The 12,500-nt window shown below is 39.3% G+C and overlaps 1 protein-coding gene across 3 annotated transcripts in view; it reads left to right on the forward strand.

Annotated features, from left to right (window-relative positions):
• Nucleotides 1-51: 51 nt before the first annotated feature.
• Nucleotides 52-12,500, forward strand: part of PBX3 (PBX homeobox 3) — a 234,800-nt gene continuing 222,351 nt past the window's right edge. For 2 of the 3 annotated variants that reach the window (XM_029203913.1, XM_029203915.1), the window contains exons 1-2: nt 52-363; nt 1,306-1,379. In XM_029203913.1, coding sequence (XP_029059746.1) covers nt 164-363; nt 1,306-1,379 — 274 coding nt within the window. In that variant the 5' untranslated portion in view covers nt 52-163. Of the gene's footprint in view, nt 364-847; nt 1,049-1,305; nt 1,380-12,500 lie in introns of those variants that run through there. The other variant, XM_029203914.1, reaches the window with a different exon arrangement.

The following is a 12,500-nucleotide window of genomic DNA, read 5'->3' on the forward strand; positions in this document are numbered from 1 at the left end:
GGCGGCCCCCTCCCCGGCCGGGGGGGGAGCGCCGGGCGGCGCCCTCCGCCCCCTCCCCCTCTTTCTTCTCCTCCCTCGTCGCCGCCGCCGCCGCCGCCGCCGCCGCCGCCTCAGCCTTCGCCTCGGCCGCCGCCGCCGCCCGCTCCCGCCCGCGCGCGGCGGGATGGACGATCAATCCAGGATGCTGCAGACTCTGGCCGGGGTGAACCTGGCGGGCCACTCGGTGCAGGGGGGCATGGCCCTGCCGCCTCCCCCGCACGGCCACGAAGGGGCGGACGGCGACGGCAGGAAGCAGGACATCGGCGACATCCTCCACCAGATCATGACCATCACCGACCAGAGCTTGGACGAGGCGCAAGCAAAGTTGGTGTCGTCTCATTAAGCATCTTTTGTGTGTGTGCGGGAGCCGGGCCCGCGGCACAGTCGGGGCCGGGGTGGCGCCCGGGCCGGGTCCTCAGCCCGGGGCGGGGAACTTTCTCCGAAAACAGGCCGCCGGCCCGGGCCTCGGGGGGACTTGCCCTGGCGTTCCTCGACGCGGGTGGGAGTCGGCAAAGTTGCTCTCGGGGCGCGGGACGGACTTCGTGCCGCGTGGATTTTGTGGGTGTCTCTCACCCGCCCCCCTAGTCAGGCTCTCTGGCAGCCCGGCCCCCTCGCACGGATTCAAACCTCCCGCCTGGACCCGGGTGCACGGCGCCGCGAGCGGGCCCCGGGCCGCACTTGAGGGAAGTGCAACTTTCTCCTCGGCCCAGGGTCCCAGCGCCCGGCTCCGCTTGGCCGCGGGACGACCTCGCCGTGCGGGCGGCCGCCCCAGCCCGGGCGCTGGGCGATGGGCGGTTCCCCGGCGGGTCCGGGCGCGGGCGGCCAAGTTCTCGGGAAGGGAGGGCCGCCTCGCAAACTTTGCCGAGCTGTCACCGCCCGCTGGCCGCAGCCGGCCGGTTGCCCGCGCAGCGCCCGCTCCCCCGGCGGAGGGCGGACGCAGGAGCCCCTCCACGCCGTCGCCTCCCGCGGGTCGCCGCCGTCTGCCCCCGGATCGCGGCTCCCCGAGCAGGTTCGCGTCCCGCGGTGGCCGAGACTGCTGACTGCCAGGCAGATGGGTCGTGCTTCGTGCGGGCTGGAGCTTTAGCCGCCGGAGGTTGTCGGCTGTCGCTAACTAGTCAACTTGAGTTTCGGTTGACTTGCGGTGGTTCAAAAGAGCCTTCCAAAATAGGGGGCCGGAATTAAATATTGGGTCTAACTTAAAGGAAGGCGCCATATTATTCCATAGGTGATGCTAATACCTTTGTGTTTTGCTATTTGTTTTTTAAGGAAACATGCCCTGAACTGTCACAGAATGAAACCCGCGCTCTTCAGCGTCCTGTGTGAGATCAAAGAGAAAACAGGTAAGACGCTGCGCCCCGCAATGGGCCCGGAGACCCCCGAGGTGGGGTCCGAGCTACTCCTTCGACTCTCCAGTTGAGAGCTGCTGCTTTTGGGCACCGCCATCTTTGATCATTCTTTCCTTCCCACCTCCTGATCGTGAGAAAAAACTGCAATAAATCTGGAGTCGATTTCTTAATTCCGCTCCTTGTGTAAAATGAAGTGTAGATGCGGACGGGTCTGGGTCGCAGTCACCAGGCGGCCACCCCTGGCTGCAGGCGGGGAGAGGGCCGGGAGCGCCTGCCACCCTTTCCTGCTCCTTTCGCCTTGTTTGTATGTCAGTTTTTAAAAGGAGCAACGGGAGACTGGATGCCAGGGACCGAGACCCGGGGAGAAGCATATTCCGAACTTTGTTTTACGTAGCCTTAAGCTTCGGTTCCACAGATAGAAGAATAGATGCAATTGAACAGACCCCAGTACCATGTTTGAAATAGTGTTTTAGTTGGGAATACTACTTTTAAGAAGCAGGAAGGGTAATGATATGTTTAGGCATATACAATGTATTTATTACATCTATTAATACTTTTATTAAATTTTATGTTTAAAGCCATTACATTGTAAGCATACTTAATATATTTTATGAAGTAGAAAAAGGTCCACAGGTGCAGGTTGAGCAATTTTTGAAGTGTTCAAGGCAGGGAATATATGAGGAGACAGCTTTTACAGAAGTGCTGGAATGAAAACTACAAATACATATTAGACAAATTTCTGACAATTCATTTCAACTTAGTTTACTTGTTAGACTTTTTAAAATTGAAGATATTTTAGTCTTGAGGTGATAGTAGCGACTCAAGTGGAATTAGAGATTTAATCTAGATGTTTTAGGTCCTATTTGGCGTTATCTTCCCTGTATATGGTGAACAAGTGTGTGTGTGTGTGTGTGTGTGTGTGTGTGTGTGTGTATGTATGCCGGGTATACAGTATTATAAAGTTGCCATTTTTTAAGTTGGCAAGAGAAAAGAAGGGAAAGTTAAAGTCTAGGCTATAGCAGTGTTTAAGTGGAGATATTTAAAAGGTTAAATGTGATTGTGTTTAAATTGAGTGTACAAATAATAGCACACTGTATATAATTGTTAGTTGGTAGGAGAGTTGCCCTCCTTTTAAACAGATATTTCACCCTGCAATTCTATTCTGATCCTAAAAGTAATCAATAAAAGGTGAGGGGTTATTGCTGTGTATTAAAATATATGCTAAAACCATAATTAACAACAAATATTGAGAGCCTTAAAGGGTGCTTTTCCTGCTTTTCATTCACATAGTATGCATGGTTTCTTAACGTTGAGTGATTGTTTTTAAGATGTATTTTACATTTTGAAAACCACAGGCATTTAAAATTACTAACTTTTACTCTGTTGATTTTTAGCTACCTTTAGAAAGCATTGTGATTTAAAACATAGCTAATTTTTATCTGACTATAAAATGAGACATCAAGCATTAAATCTTGAAGATTCTTAGTTTAGAAGCCTAAAAGTGCGTAATTCTCAGTAAATTATGTTGCTTAATGTCCAAGGGTTTTCTTGCTATCAGGGCTCCACTTCAGTTTCTGCTGACAGCTAAGCACTGGGGTATTGACTATGTTGTGAATATTAAGATTGATTCAACTTTATACGGCTTTATGTTACTCGAAGAGGGGATTGATGTCCCTCCCCCTCACCCCCTACTCATGATTTGTATTTATTATTTTGCCTATTTAAAGTTTTGGCCTAGCTAGCTTGAGAACCAAACCCAGCAAACTGCTTTTCTTGTTTAGACGTTTAGCAGCAGGCAGAATTCAATTAGGAAGCGTAAGTCCTCTAGTTGCTTATTTGCACAAGACTTAAGTTACACCATTCTGAAAGGAAAGTATAGTCAACCTCATGTCAAAGGTGAGTTACAAAAAAGAAACAAGCCTTTTCAGAGTCTGGGATTACTGGCAGAGAGAGCTTTGGCAGGGCGCTTGCTGTTTAAGAAGCAAGAGGTAGCTGACAAAAGAAATTTTTGTGTTTTGAAAATTGTTTGTGAGGCTTTCAGTGATAACTTGTAAATTAGATCCTCTTTTTGTGCTTTGGCCAGCGGATCCAAGTTTGCACGTTATCTCTTTTGTAAAAGCCAACAGCCGACAAAGAGTAAAGGCGGCTGTCTTGGGCAGAGGCATCTTCCTGCCAGCCTCTCTGAGCTCAAGAGGGACGGGATTTAAGTACTGAATGATTGATGGGGGTGAAGCTCTTTCTCTGCTTTCCTTTCTCCCCTGCTACCCATAGCTCCACCTCACTCCAAAACTAGTCTTAGAAGGAGACAGGGACGCTGGGCTCAGAATCCTTGATTTGAAATAAAACAGCTGTGTAGACATTAGTGTTACCGAAGCAAAGAAACTGGGACAGCAAATTCCAGGCCTCCCCCCACACCCCCAATCTGTTCCCACAGTCATGCTTTGGAAACAGTGAACTTATAAAATAAGCATTGTAGGATATAATGTATATTGCATAATGCTTTTTAAAAAATCATTTTATTAAATCTAATAACATAGTATCCAAAGATTAATTCTCTATAACCTAGAGAAAGTTTACCTAGTCATTTGTAATAGAAACTGGGAACATTACGTGATGACTCTGTCCTGCACAATAGAGGGGTAAGGGGTTGACTAGTGGGGAGATGGGGGGGTAAAGCTGTCCTTTCAATGGATAATGTCATTTCAGTTATGCTTTTTCTAAAATAAGACAGAATCATTAAAAAAAAATCCACGTATTTGTAGATCTGCCCAGTAGATTTTGAGGTTTCTGATCAGGCAGTGAGCACTGCAAGTTCTGATGCACATGAGGGATTTAGTTTGGAAAACATCTTTTTTCCCTCCTACCAAATAAGAAAAGGTATTTTCCCTTCTGACATATAAATGAGTAATCTACCACAATTATATTTTTTTCTTGTTCAGAGGTAGGAAAAGTATACTATGAGATGCTTGCTTTTTCTTGAAAATGTGTTCTTTCATAAAATTTATCATACAGTTATTTTGGGGCAGAAATATCTGTCATTGTTGAATTTTGGTATTTATGCATTTTGAAAGCACCTGAAAGTTACAGGCTTTAAAACAAGATATTTGTCCATTTTAAACTAAGTAAGCAACCAGTGAGGTAATTGTTGATATGTTAAGATTTCTTTCTCTCTCTCTTTTTTTTTAGTCATATTTTACCATCTATCTATCATTAAATATCCGTGATGCTATGAGGTCTCCTCATCTACATACTTCTTTGGGGGCATTCCCTCACATCTTTCTGGCCACCTTAATCTTGATTGTTGAAGTACTTTGTGAGAGGATTCCATCCTCATAAATCTGTCTTCTTTCCAAAGCCCTTAATTATGAGAGTTTGAATGAAGGAAATGGCTCTTTTTGAGAAAAAAATGTATTTAAAAAATTTTAAAATGAAAGTTCAACAGTATATAATCTGAGTCATATTGTTAAAAAATGTTGTGTATTAAAAAAAAAATCAACATAACCTTTTCCTTTCTAAACGGTAGGTTAAAATACTCCACATTGATAGCTGCCAACCAAACTCTGATTTATTGCCACCACAAACCCTAAATAGCATTCATTTACTAGTAATGTCTAATGGCATACATGATGGTTTGCCAGATTTGTGGCCTTTGTGAGGCTTATAAGCAGGACTGACTTGGGAAGATCATAAAACTTAATGAACTTCTCTACTGCAGGAGGTGTCCGCAGGGGAAGAGAAAGGCCTGCTTGCCTGGTTGGACTGGTTGAAGTATTTTTTATGTTTAAGGAGAAGAAGGAAATTACTATTAAAAATGCTTTACTTTTAAAGGAACCCTCCCTAGAAAGAGTCATAAGGATTTTACACATCAAAACTGGATCAAGAAGGTAGCTTGTGAGTTTTTATATGCACTTAGAATATGATATATATGATTAAACCTTTTATCTTTACTGCTGTAAGTGTGACTAGCTTTCAGAGGGGTAAGGCAAGTACTCTCAGTCAACACCTCTCTATTTAATTCTGACTCTAAAGGTTTAGAGACTCATGGTGTCTTTCTGGTTTGTTTTATTTTAATGCTTCAATATAAAAATTTGTTCATTTTTCTTCTTCAGTGCCATGTAATTCTTCAATTCCCAGTGTATAAAACCCAAATATTCCATCAAGTGAAAATTTAACAAGAAAGGTGAAAACTGTTATATGTGAGTCTAAATGTTATATATGTTGCGTACATTCTTTTAAGTTGCTCTTGAGATACTTCCAATATAGTTATCATTATTTGTTCCAAAGATTTAAAAACAAATGCACTGTTCCATACATGATTCATTTTTGTGAACTTATTTTCTAGTTTTAAAAAACTTTCTATTATGAACAACTTCAAATGTAAAATATACATAGAGAAGAGAAACTTGAATCCCCATGAACTCATTGCCCACCTTCAGCAGTTAGCAACACTTGTCCAATCTTGTGTTCTCTGTAACTCCCACCCTTTCAAAACTTTTTTGAAGCAAATTTTAATGGACCTTTAACGATGTAAATTTCATATCAGTTTTAGGCATTATGGCTTGTTTACATTGGAAATATTAAATGCTTAAACGGGAAAAAATACAAAGTTAGTTTATCTTGGAAATGTCATAAATTGTATTGCTTTATTACAAATTTTTCCTCAGAGCAGTTTAAGAATATTTTTTGTTTTCTATTTTTATGGATTTGTTTAACTTACTGGAGCTTTTTAAGGAAATTTTGAGGGAGGATGTAAAAGAGTGATGTTTTTCTAACTTTCTTTACTCTTCCTCTCCCATCCTTAGAAGACAATACATGTAATACGTTCATAGACAACTTAGAAAAAAAAAATCTTACTTCTCTACTGGTTTGGAACTTCATGATCTAAGGTATCAAGCAGGTATTATCTTTAAAGTATGGACCTGTCTTCCAACCCTTTTTTTTTTTTCCCAGTAAAAGGATATTGAACCCTATTGTCAATACTAACTTGATCTGTGCAAGTAATTCTTTCATGCCTCAGTTTTAGTGGACTTCATTTTATTATAGATTTGTGTAGTTCTGGTTTTTATTTGGGACTTTACTATGTTATTTTATTATACTAATTTACATAATTTTATTCTGAATCAGAAGTATATTAATACAGTGGCAAAGGAAGCCTTGCCTTGCCTCAAAGAACACATCGGTTCACTGGCTTTCATAAAATATATGTGTGTATATCTTTCATGTTAGGATCCTTTTCCTTTTAATTAATTTTGCTTGTACTTTTAGATTTCTGTTTACAAATTTTGTAAATGGCTACTTCCAAGACATTTAAGTTTAATGTTTTATTTGGATTATGTATATTTTGATAGTCTATGGTGGCATTGTGTAGGATGAAGTTCCATGAAGTACGGCTATGAAGAATGAAAACCACATTTCATGAACCACACCCTAAATCAGTCATCGCTTTATTTTGTACTCATACCATTGAGGTATCTATTCAGAATAAATACTTAACGCATCAGCACCAAACACATCAAGTTAAATAAGGATTTTTAGATTATTTTTCCTCTATGTACACGTGAACAACTTTAGGTATTTATTACTTCAATATTGACACTATGAGAATTATGTTTTATTTGTTTTCTCAGCAGTCTTGTGTTTTAGCCATTTATCAGTGTGATCAGCATGATTTAGGTAGTAACTGACTAACAAAGCTTGCACACCCCCCTCCCATGTTGACCTTTTCAAGCATTTGCTCTACTTCAGTAGGCCATTTGAGTCTTTACATATGAAGAGAGTAAATAATTTATATCACTATGTAGTGTGAATTGGTCAAAGTTTTTTAGATCTGGCTAAAAGATTTTTTACAAAGTTGTAGAAGTTAATCAAACACACAAATTGCTATCCACAGCTATGTGATAGTGTTATATTTAGCAAATAAATTAGCAGGAAGTGCTTGAATGAGCCTCTGGAAAAAACCCCATCTTTTTATATACCTTTAGACACAGAACATATTTGAAAATAAATTTCATTAATCTTCAACACTTGATTCTAATTACCCCCTTTGTAGGCAGAATAGTAACCAGAATCTCTTCTTTATTGTTATTTTTAAAATAGGCATATTCCATAAATAGAAGATGTTTGTAGTTTTTGATAGTAACAGTAGTTTGCTTTGGTACTAAATTTGAGTGTATGTCTAGTAAAAAAAAAATTGGTGTGATAGGATGTGTTAAGTTGAATTGGCATAGCATTTTTTTTTTTTAACTGACTATATCTACGTGATAGTAACTCATTTGGACTGAAAACATTTAAAAGTAATTATGGATAAAAATCATTGTTAAAAGTTTTGTACTTGTTTTCTTCAATTTAAGTGCTTTACAAATGTTAAGCTGTTTTGAACAATAACCCTTTTTGTGTGATCATATTAATGAGAACTTGGTATACAATGTATCCTTTTAATGCCGTTGTTTCCTCACAATGTTTAAACCATTATTTGGGAGACTCAACATATGTTATGGCAAAATGATTTTTTGTTTTGTTTTGTTTTATGTGATACATCAGTTTTCAAAGCATATTTCTTATGCATCACAGTCCAGCAGGTGGCTTTTTACATTAAAAAATTAATAAATTTAAAAATCCCATAAAATTTTATTTCAAACTCAAATTAACTGAGAATGTCAACATTTTCTCTGTTTCTATATTAACATTTATAATAGAACAAATGGTTGCATATAGAAATTATCTGCAACATAATCTAAATTAAGATTCTAAACAGGCATTACAGATGCTGGTAACTTTGGCAATTATCATTTTGTTTGGTGAACAGTAGTAAAACAGTGTGCGGTAAAAGTGTTTAGAGAGAGAGGATAAATAAATTGAACAGTTTTGCAATGCAAAGTGGTTTGTGGTGTTTTTGAGGATTTCTTGGCTCTCTCTTAACTGCTATTGTGAGCCTGGAGCAGATTTCCCCATTGCTAATGCCCTAGAAGTATTAATTCACTTTGATATGCTAATTAGAGGGCATTATGCAAGAAATGAGATTAAGTGGCAGCATGAAGCCATTTGCCTGTCAGTAAATTGAGAGCTTTAGCATCAGGAGGAGCTTTGTGTTTTTTTTTTTTTTTTTTAAGTTTCTCTTGGTTTTGCATATAAATAAAATTGATTGAAAGGTCTCCAGAAGCTTCTAGAACATTGGTGGATTTCCCCCCCATGATTATTTAGATGTAATATTAAAGAATTTTTCTGCATATTAACTGACCTAACTGGGGATAACAAATACGAAGTTTTCATTGTGTTCTCTATATATGAAAGTATACTAAGAACTTTGTGTCATCTAGTCTTTTTTTTTCTAAAGCCCAATTTCAGCAAAATGGCTAGTGAACTGTTATCACTTCTTTTCAGAAGTGTAAACTTGTATGTGTGCTTATGCACCCATGTCTTCAGTATAAACTGAACTTCATAAGAATATTTTCTTCATCGGAAAGGATGAAGAAGTTGTTGAATGGGGCTTCAGGAAACTATATTAAATGAGCATTAAGACTCTGACTTAAGTACCTAATTCTAATTGCTGGGAAGAATTAGAATTAATTTTAAATTCTGCCCTTTACACAACCTGTGGAATTTACATTTCAGCATATATCTCTTGTGTTAAGATTACTATATTACTTGATTTTCGTGTTGAAGATGGAGTTTCATACTTGATTCTGATTTTGCTTTTGCGGTTTAAGCCAGGCCTTTGATGTTCTCTCTATAAAACTGCTATGTGATTTCCTGTATATTGTGGGGAAATGCATGAGTGAATGCTGGGTTAGGAGTGGTGGATGGGGAGGAGGACAGAACTCTGGGCCTGTGAAAAAATTAAGGTTTCCTCAAATATGGAACCTCTACCTGTATAAACCATGCTAGGGATAGAATTTCCAAACCCAGGCTTAACTACAATCTGAGGTATGGTTAGACAGGAGAGGGTTTGGATCAAGCATTCAGATTGAGGCTTGCTTCTAGCGTCTGAATTCCACCACTGTAGCTGTGCCTCTAGACCCAACAAACCATAGCTTCTCTTTAGAGCCCTATGGATTATTTAGTCACCACAGCTGCCATGCATACATACTACCAAGGCTGGCATCTCCTCCGAGTGCATGTGTGGTGCTTGTTAATGTTAGTGGGAGTCAGGAATGTGCACACAGAGGGGGGATGAGAGTCTCTCCTGAGACAAGAGTGCTGATTGTATTTCTTAGTGAAGAGGACTTAGTGTACCTACACATTAGCTGCTCTTCTAAATGAAATACTTGGTTGCTTTAAATTCTCATTCCCTTCTCAGACTCCCTTAACTAGTTAAATCAATGAGTCTTCATTAGTCTCTGATTACTTGCAAAATTTCATTTGAAACATATGAAGTTATTTTTCCTTTTTTTTTCTTCTTGCGGTATGCGGGCCTCTCACCGCTGTGGCCTCTCCCGTTGCGGAGCACAGGCTCCGGACGCGCAGGCTTAGCGGCCATGGCTCACGGCCCCAGCCGCTCCGCTGTATGTGGGATCCTCCCAGACCGGGGCACGAATCCGTGTCCCCTGCATCGGCAGGCGGACTCTCAACCACTGCGCCACCAGGGAAGCCCTGAAGTTATTTTTGATTGAAATGGGAACAAAAAGCTTTTGAAACTGCATATTATTATTTTTTAAATGAAAGGTTACTACTAGCTTTCAGATGTACTGAGCCTTTGTAAATAGGAATTTATAGTGGAATTATGGGAGGGACTTTTGAAATACTTGAGTGGCGTTTGATGGGGGAAGTCACAGCATTTAAAGAAATATATATATATATGTGAAATGGCAAGCTCATATGTGCACATTATGTAGAAACCTTTACTATCCAAGTGCCCTCAAATGAGGAAGAATTGACTTAGGTGGTCTCATAAGTTTCTTTCTTTTCTCCTCTCTTCTTTAAAAACAAAACAAAACAAAACAAAACCCTAAGGATGAAGGTAGTTGGAATTCATAGTCAGATATATCATTTTCAACTTGGAATAGGAACTAGAACAGGAAATTGATTTTATATTTATTGTGAAAGCAAGAACTCTGCCACCGACTGACAGCCATCCATGTTTTAGTTTTGTGATAATTGTTCACAGACATTACTCTGCAGTTGGCCCAGATTATTTATAATGTTGATTCGGAGTGTTGGTCCATTAAAAGATACGTGTATAATGAATATCTTTAATTAAACCCAAGTGATACTGGAATATTCTACATTGGATCTTGGGTCGAGGATTAACTGTCAGTTCTGGTAAGAACAAGTTACAATAGATTGTGCAATGATTTCTCTGGCTTCAAGGATGTATTTATTACCATTTTTGAACAAATTATACTAACATGAAAAGTTGTGTTTGAAATGATTGTGTGCTAGATAAGGCGATACATTACAGGAATGGTTGGGTTTATGGAGCTTTATGTTGAGGTTTTCTCAGAAATTATAGCACAGGGCTGTCACTATAAAACCCACTGATATAGTTGGTAATAACGTACAGTGAAGGTATTTTTAGATTTTCACTTGTTATTCAAATAAGTGAGAACCCTCCAGTTTTTCTCGTCATACTTCTTCTTTGGAATCAGTAGAGGAAAAAAATGAAATTCTTTTAACTGTGTATGGGGTGTGGGTGCTTGACTTGTCTGAATTTCCTCCTGCTCACCACTTGTTAGAGCAGTGATGTGATAGTGAGGATATCCTTAGGAACTTACTGACTTCGTGGTTCCTGACCTTTCGACTCTGACCAAGTACAGAAACGGAGTGCCAGAAAATGATGGACTCTATAAACATAAGTTATATTCCATCAGTGTGTTATATGAACTAATTTTTGATTTACCTGAATTTATGACTTTTTTGTGTTTAATAAAGAAAATATTTCTTCCTTTCAGTATAATCAGTCTAATAATATTATACTTTCTAACATTAAACCAATTAATTCCTTTTTTGACCGATTATCATTATTTTTTAATTACCATGATTATGATGTCACTTTAAAATTTCTAATTTACAAAGTATTGGCTGGATATCTAATAGTCCTTTCTAGAACCAAACTATAATCAATGTGTATGCTTTATTTTAACTTGAAAATTGGGAGTTTAAAGTTTGTACGTAATTGACTGCTATACAGGAGTGAATTATTATAGAAATATGAACATTTTTCCAGTTAAAAAAAGTAGCTGTCAACCATTGTAATGTGAGAAAAAGGATAAGTTCTCATAAAGTTTTTCCTTTCAACTTTAAATGTTAGAATTTATGGCTAAGCCATAGAAATTCTCAACCTATTTCTCCTTAAGCAGTCATAATTTGCTGAGTTTTGATGTAGCAACCTGGAAAGACAAGGCTCTCCCTTTCAGAAGATTTCATTCATTTAATAATGATAGCAATAAAAATTACTACCATTCACACAGTACCATCTGTGTGCCAGGCATTGTGCTAGGTGCTTTTCATGCATTAAAAAAAAATTAAAGTAAAAATTCACACTTGGAGATTTAAAAATTAGTATACTCTTTTTGAGAAAAAATTCATATAATGCAGATGACATAATGTTTCTTAAATTTGCAGCAACCTCCAAGGTATGCATTTTAATTCACAGTTTGTGGATGAGGAAACTGACACTCAGAGGTTAAGTAATTTGCCCGTGGCCCTGGAGTGAGTGGCAGCCAAGGCTCTCCTTGCTTCAGAGGTGGCGGCAGAAATCTCTCAGCTTGGGCCAACAAAGTAGTGGAAATTGATGATTCAAAGAGGATGGCAAAACCTGAGCTTAAAAAAATGTGGTCAGGTCCAAAGTGACACTGAGTGGCAGCAGAGCTGTGGTCAGCACTAGCATAAATATTTGTAGACAACCATGTTTTACAGACTTCAGTTTAATGGCAAAAATCTTCCCTAAATGCCTCAGTAAATATATGCTGGAGAACAGAAGCCTATTCACTGAAGAAACAATTGACTTTAGCTTCTCTGTTGTTAAAGTGGCCTCTAGTGATGGTGCTGCAGTGACTAGATAGAGCAGAGGAGAATGGCTTCCTCCTGGCTGGTGGGCTGGCAGTTTCACTGGCACTGCCAAATGTACTTCCTATTTGTTGTGCAAGGGAATTGGAACAGTGAGGCATTTATCATATC

The sequence above is a fragment of the Monodon monoceros genome, unplaced genomic scaffold, assembly GCF_005190385.1.
Source record: "Monodon monoceros isolate NGI ecotype Baffin Bay Population unplaced genomic scaffold, NGI_Narwhal_1 Super_Scaffold_5, whole genome shotgun sequence".
Lineage (NCBI taxonomy): Eukaryota > Metazoa > Chordata > Mammalia > Artiodactyla > Monodontidae > Monodon > Monodon monoceros.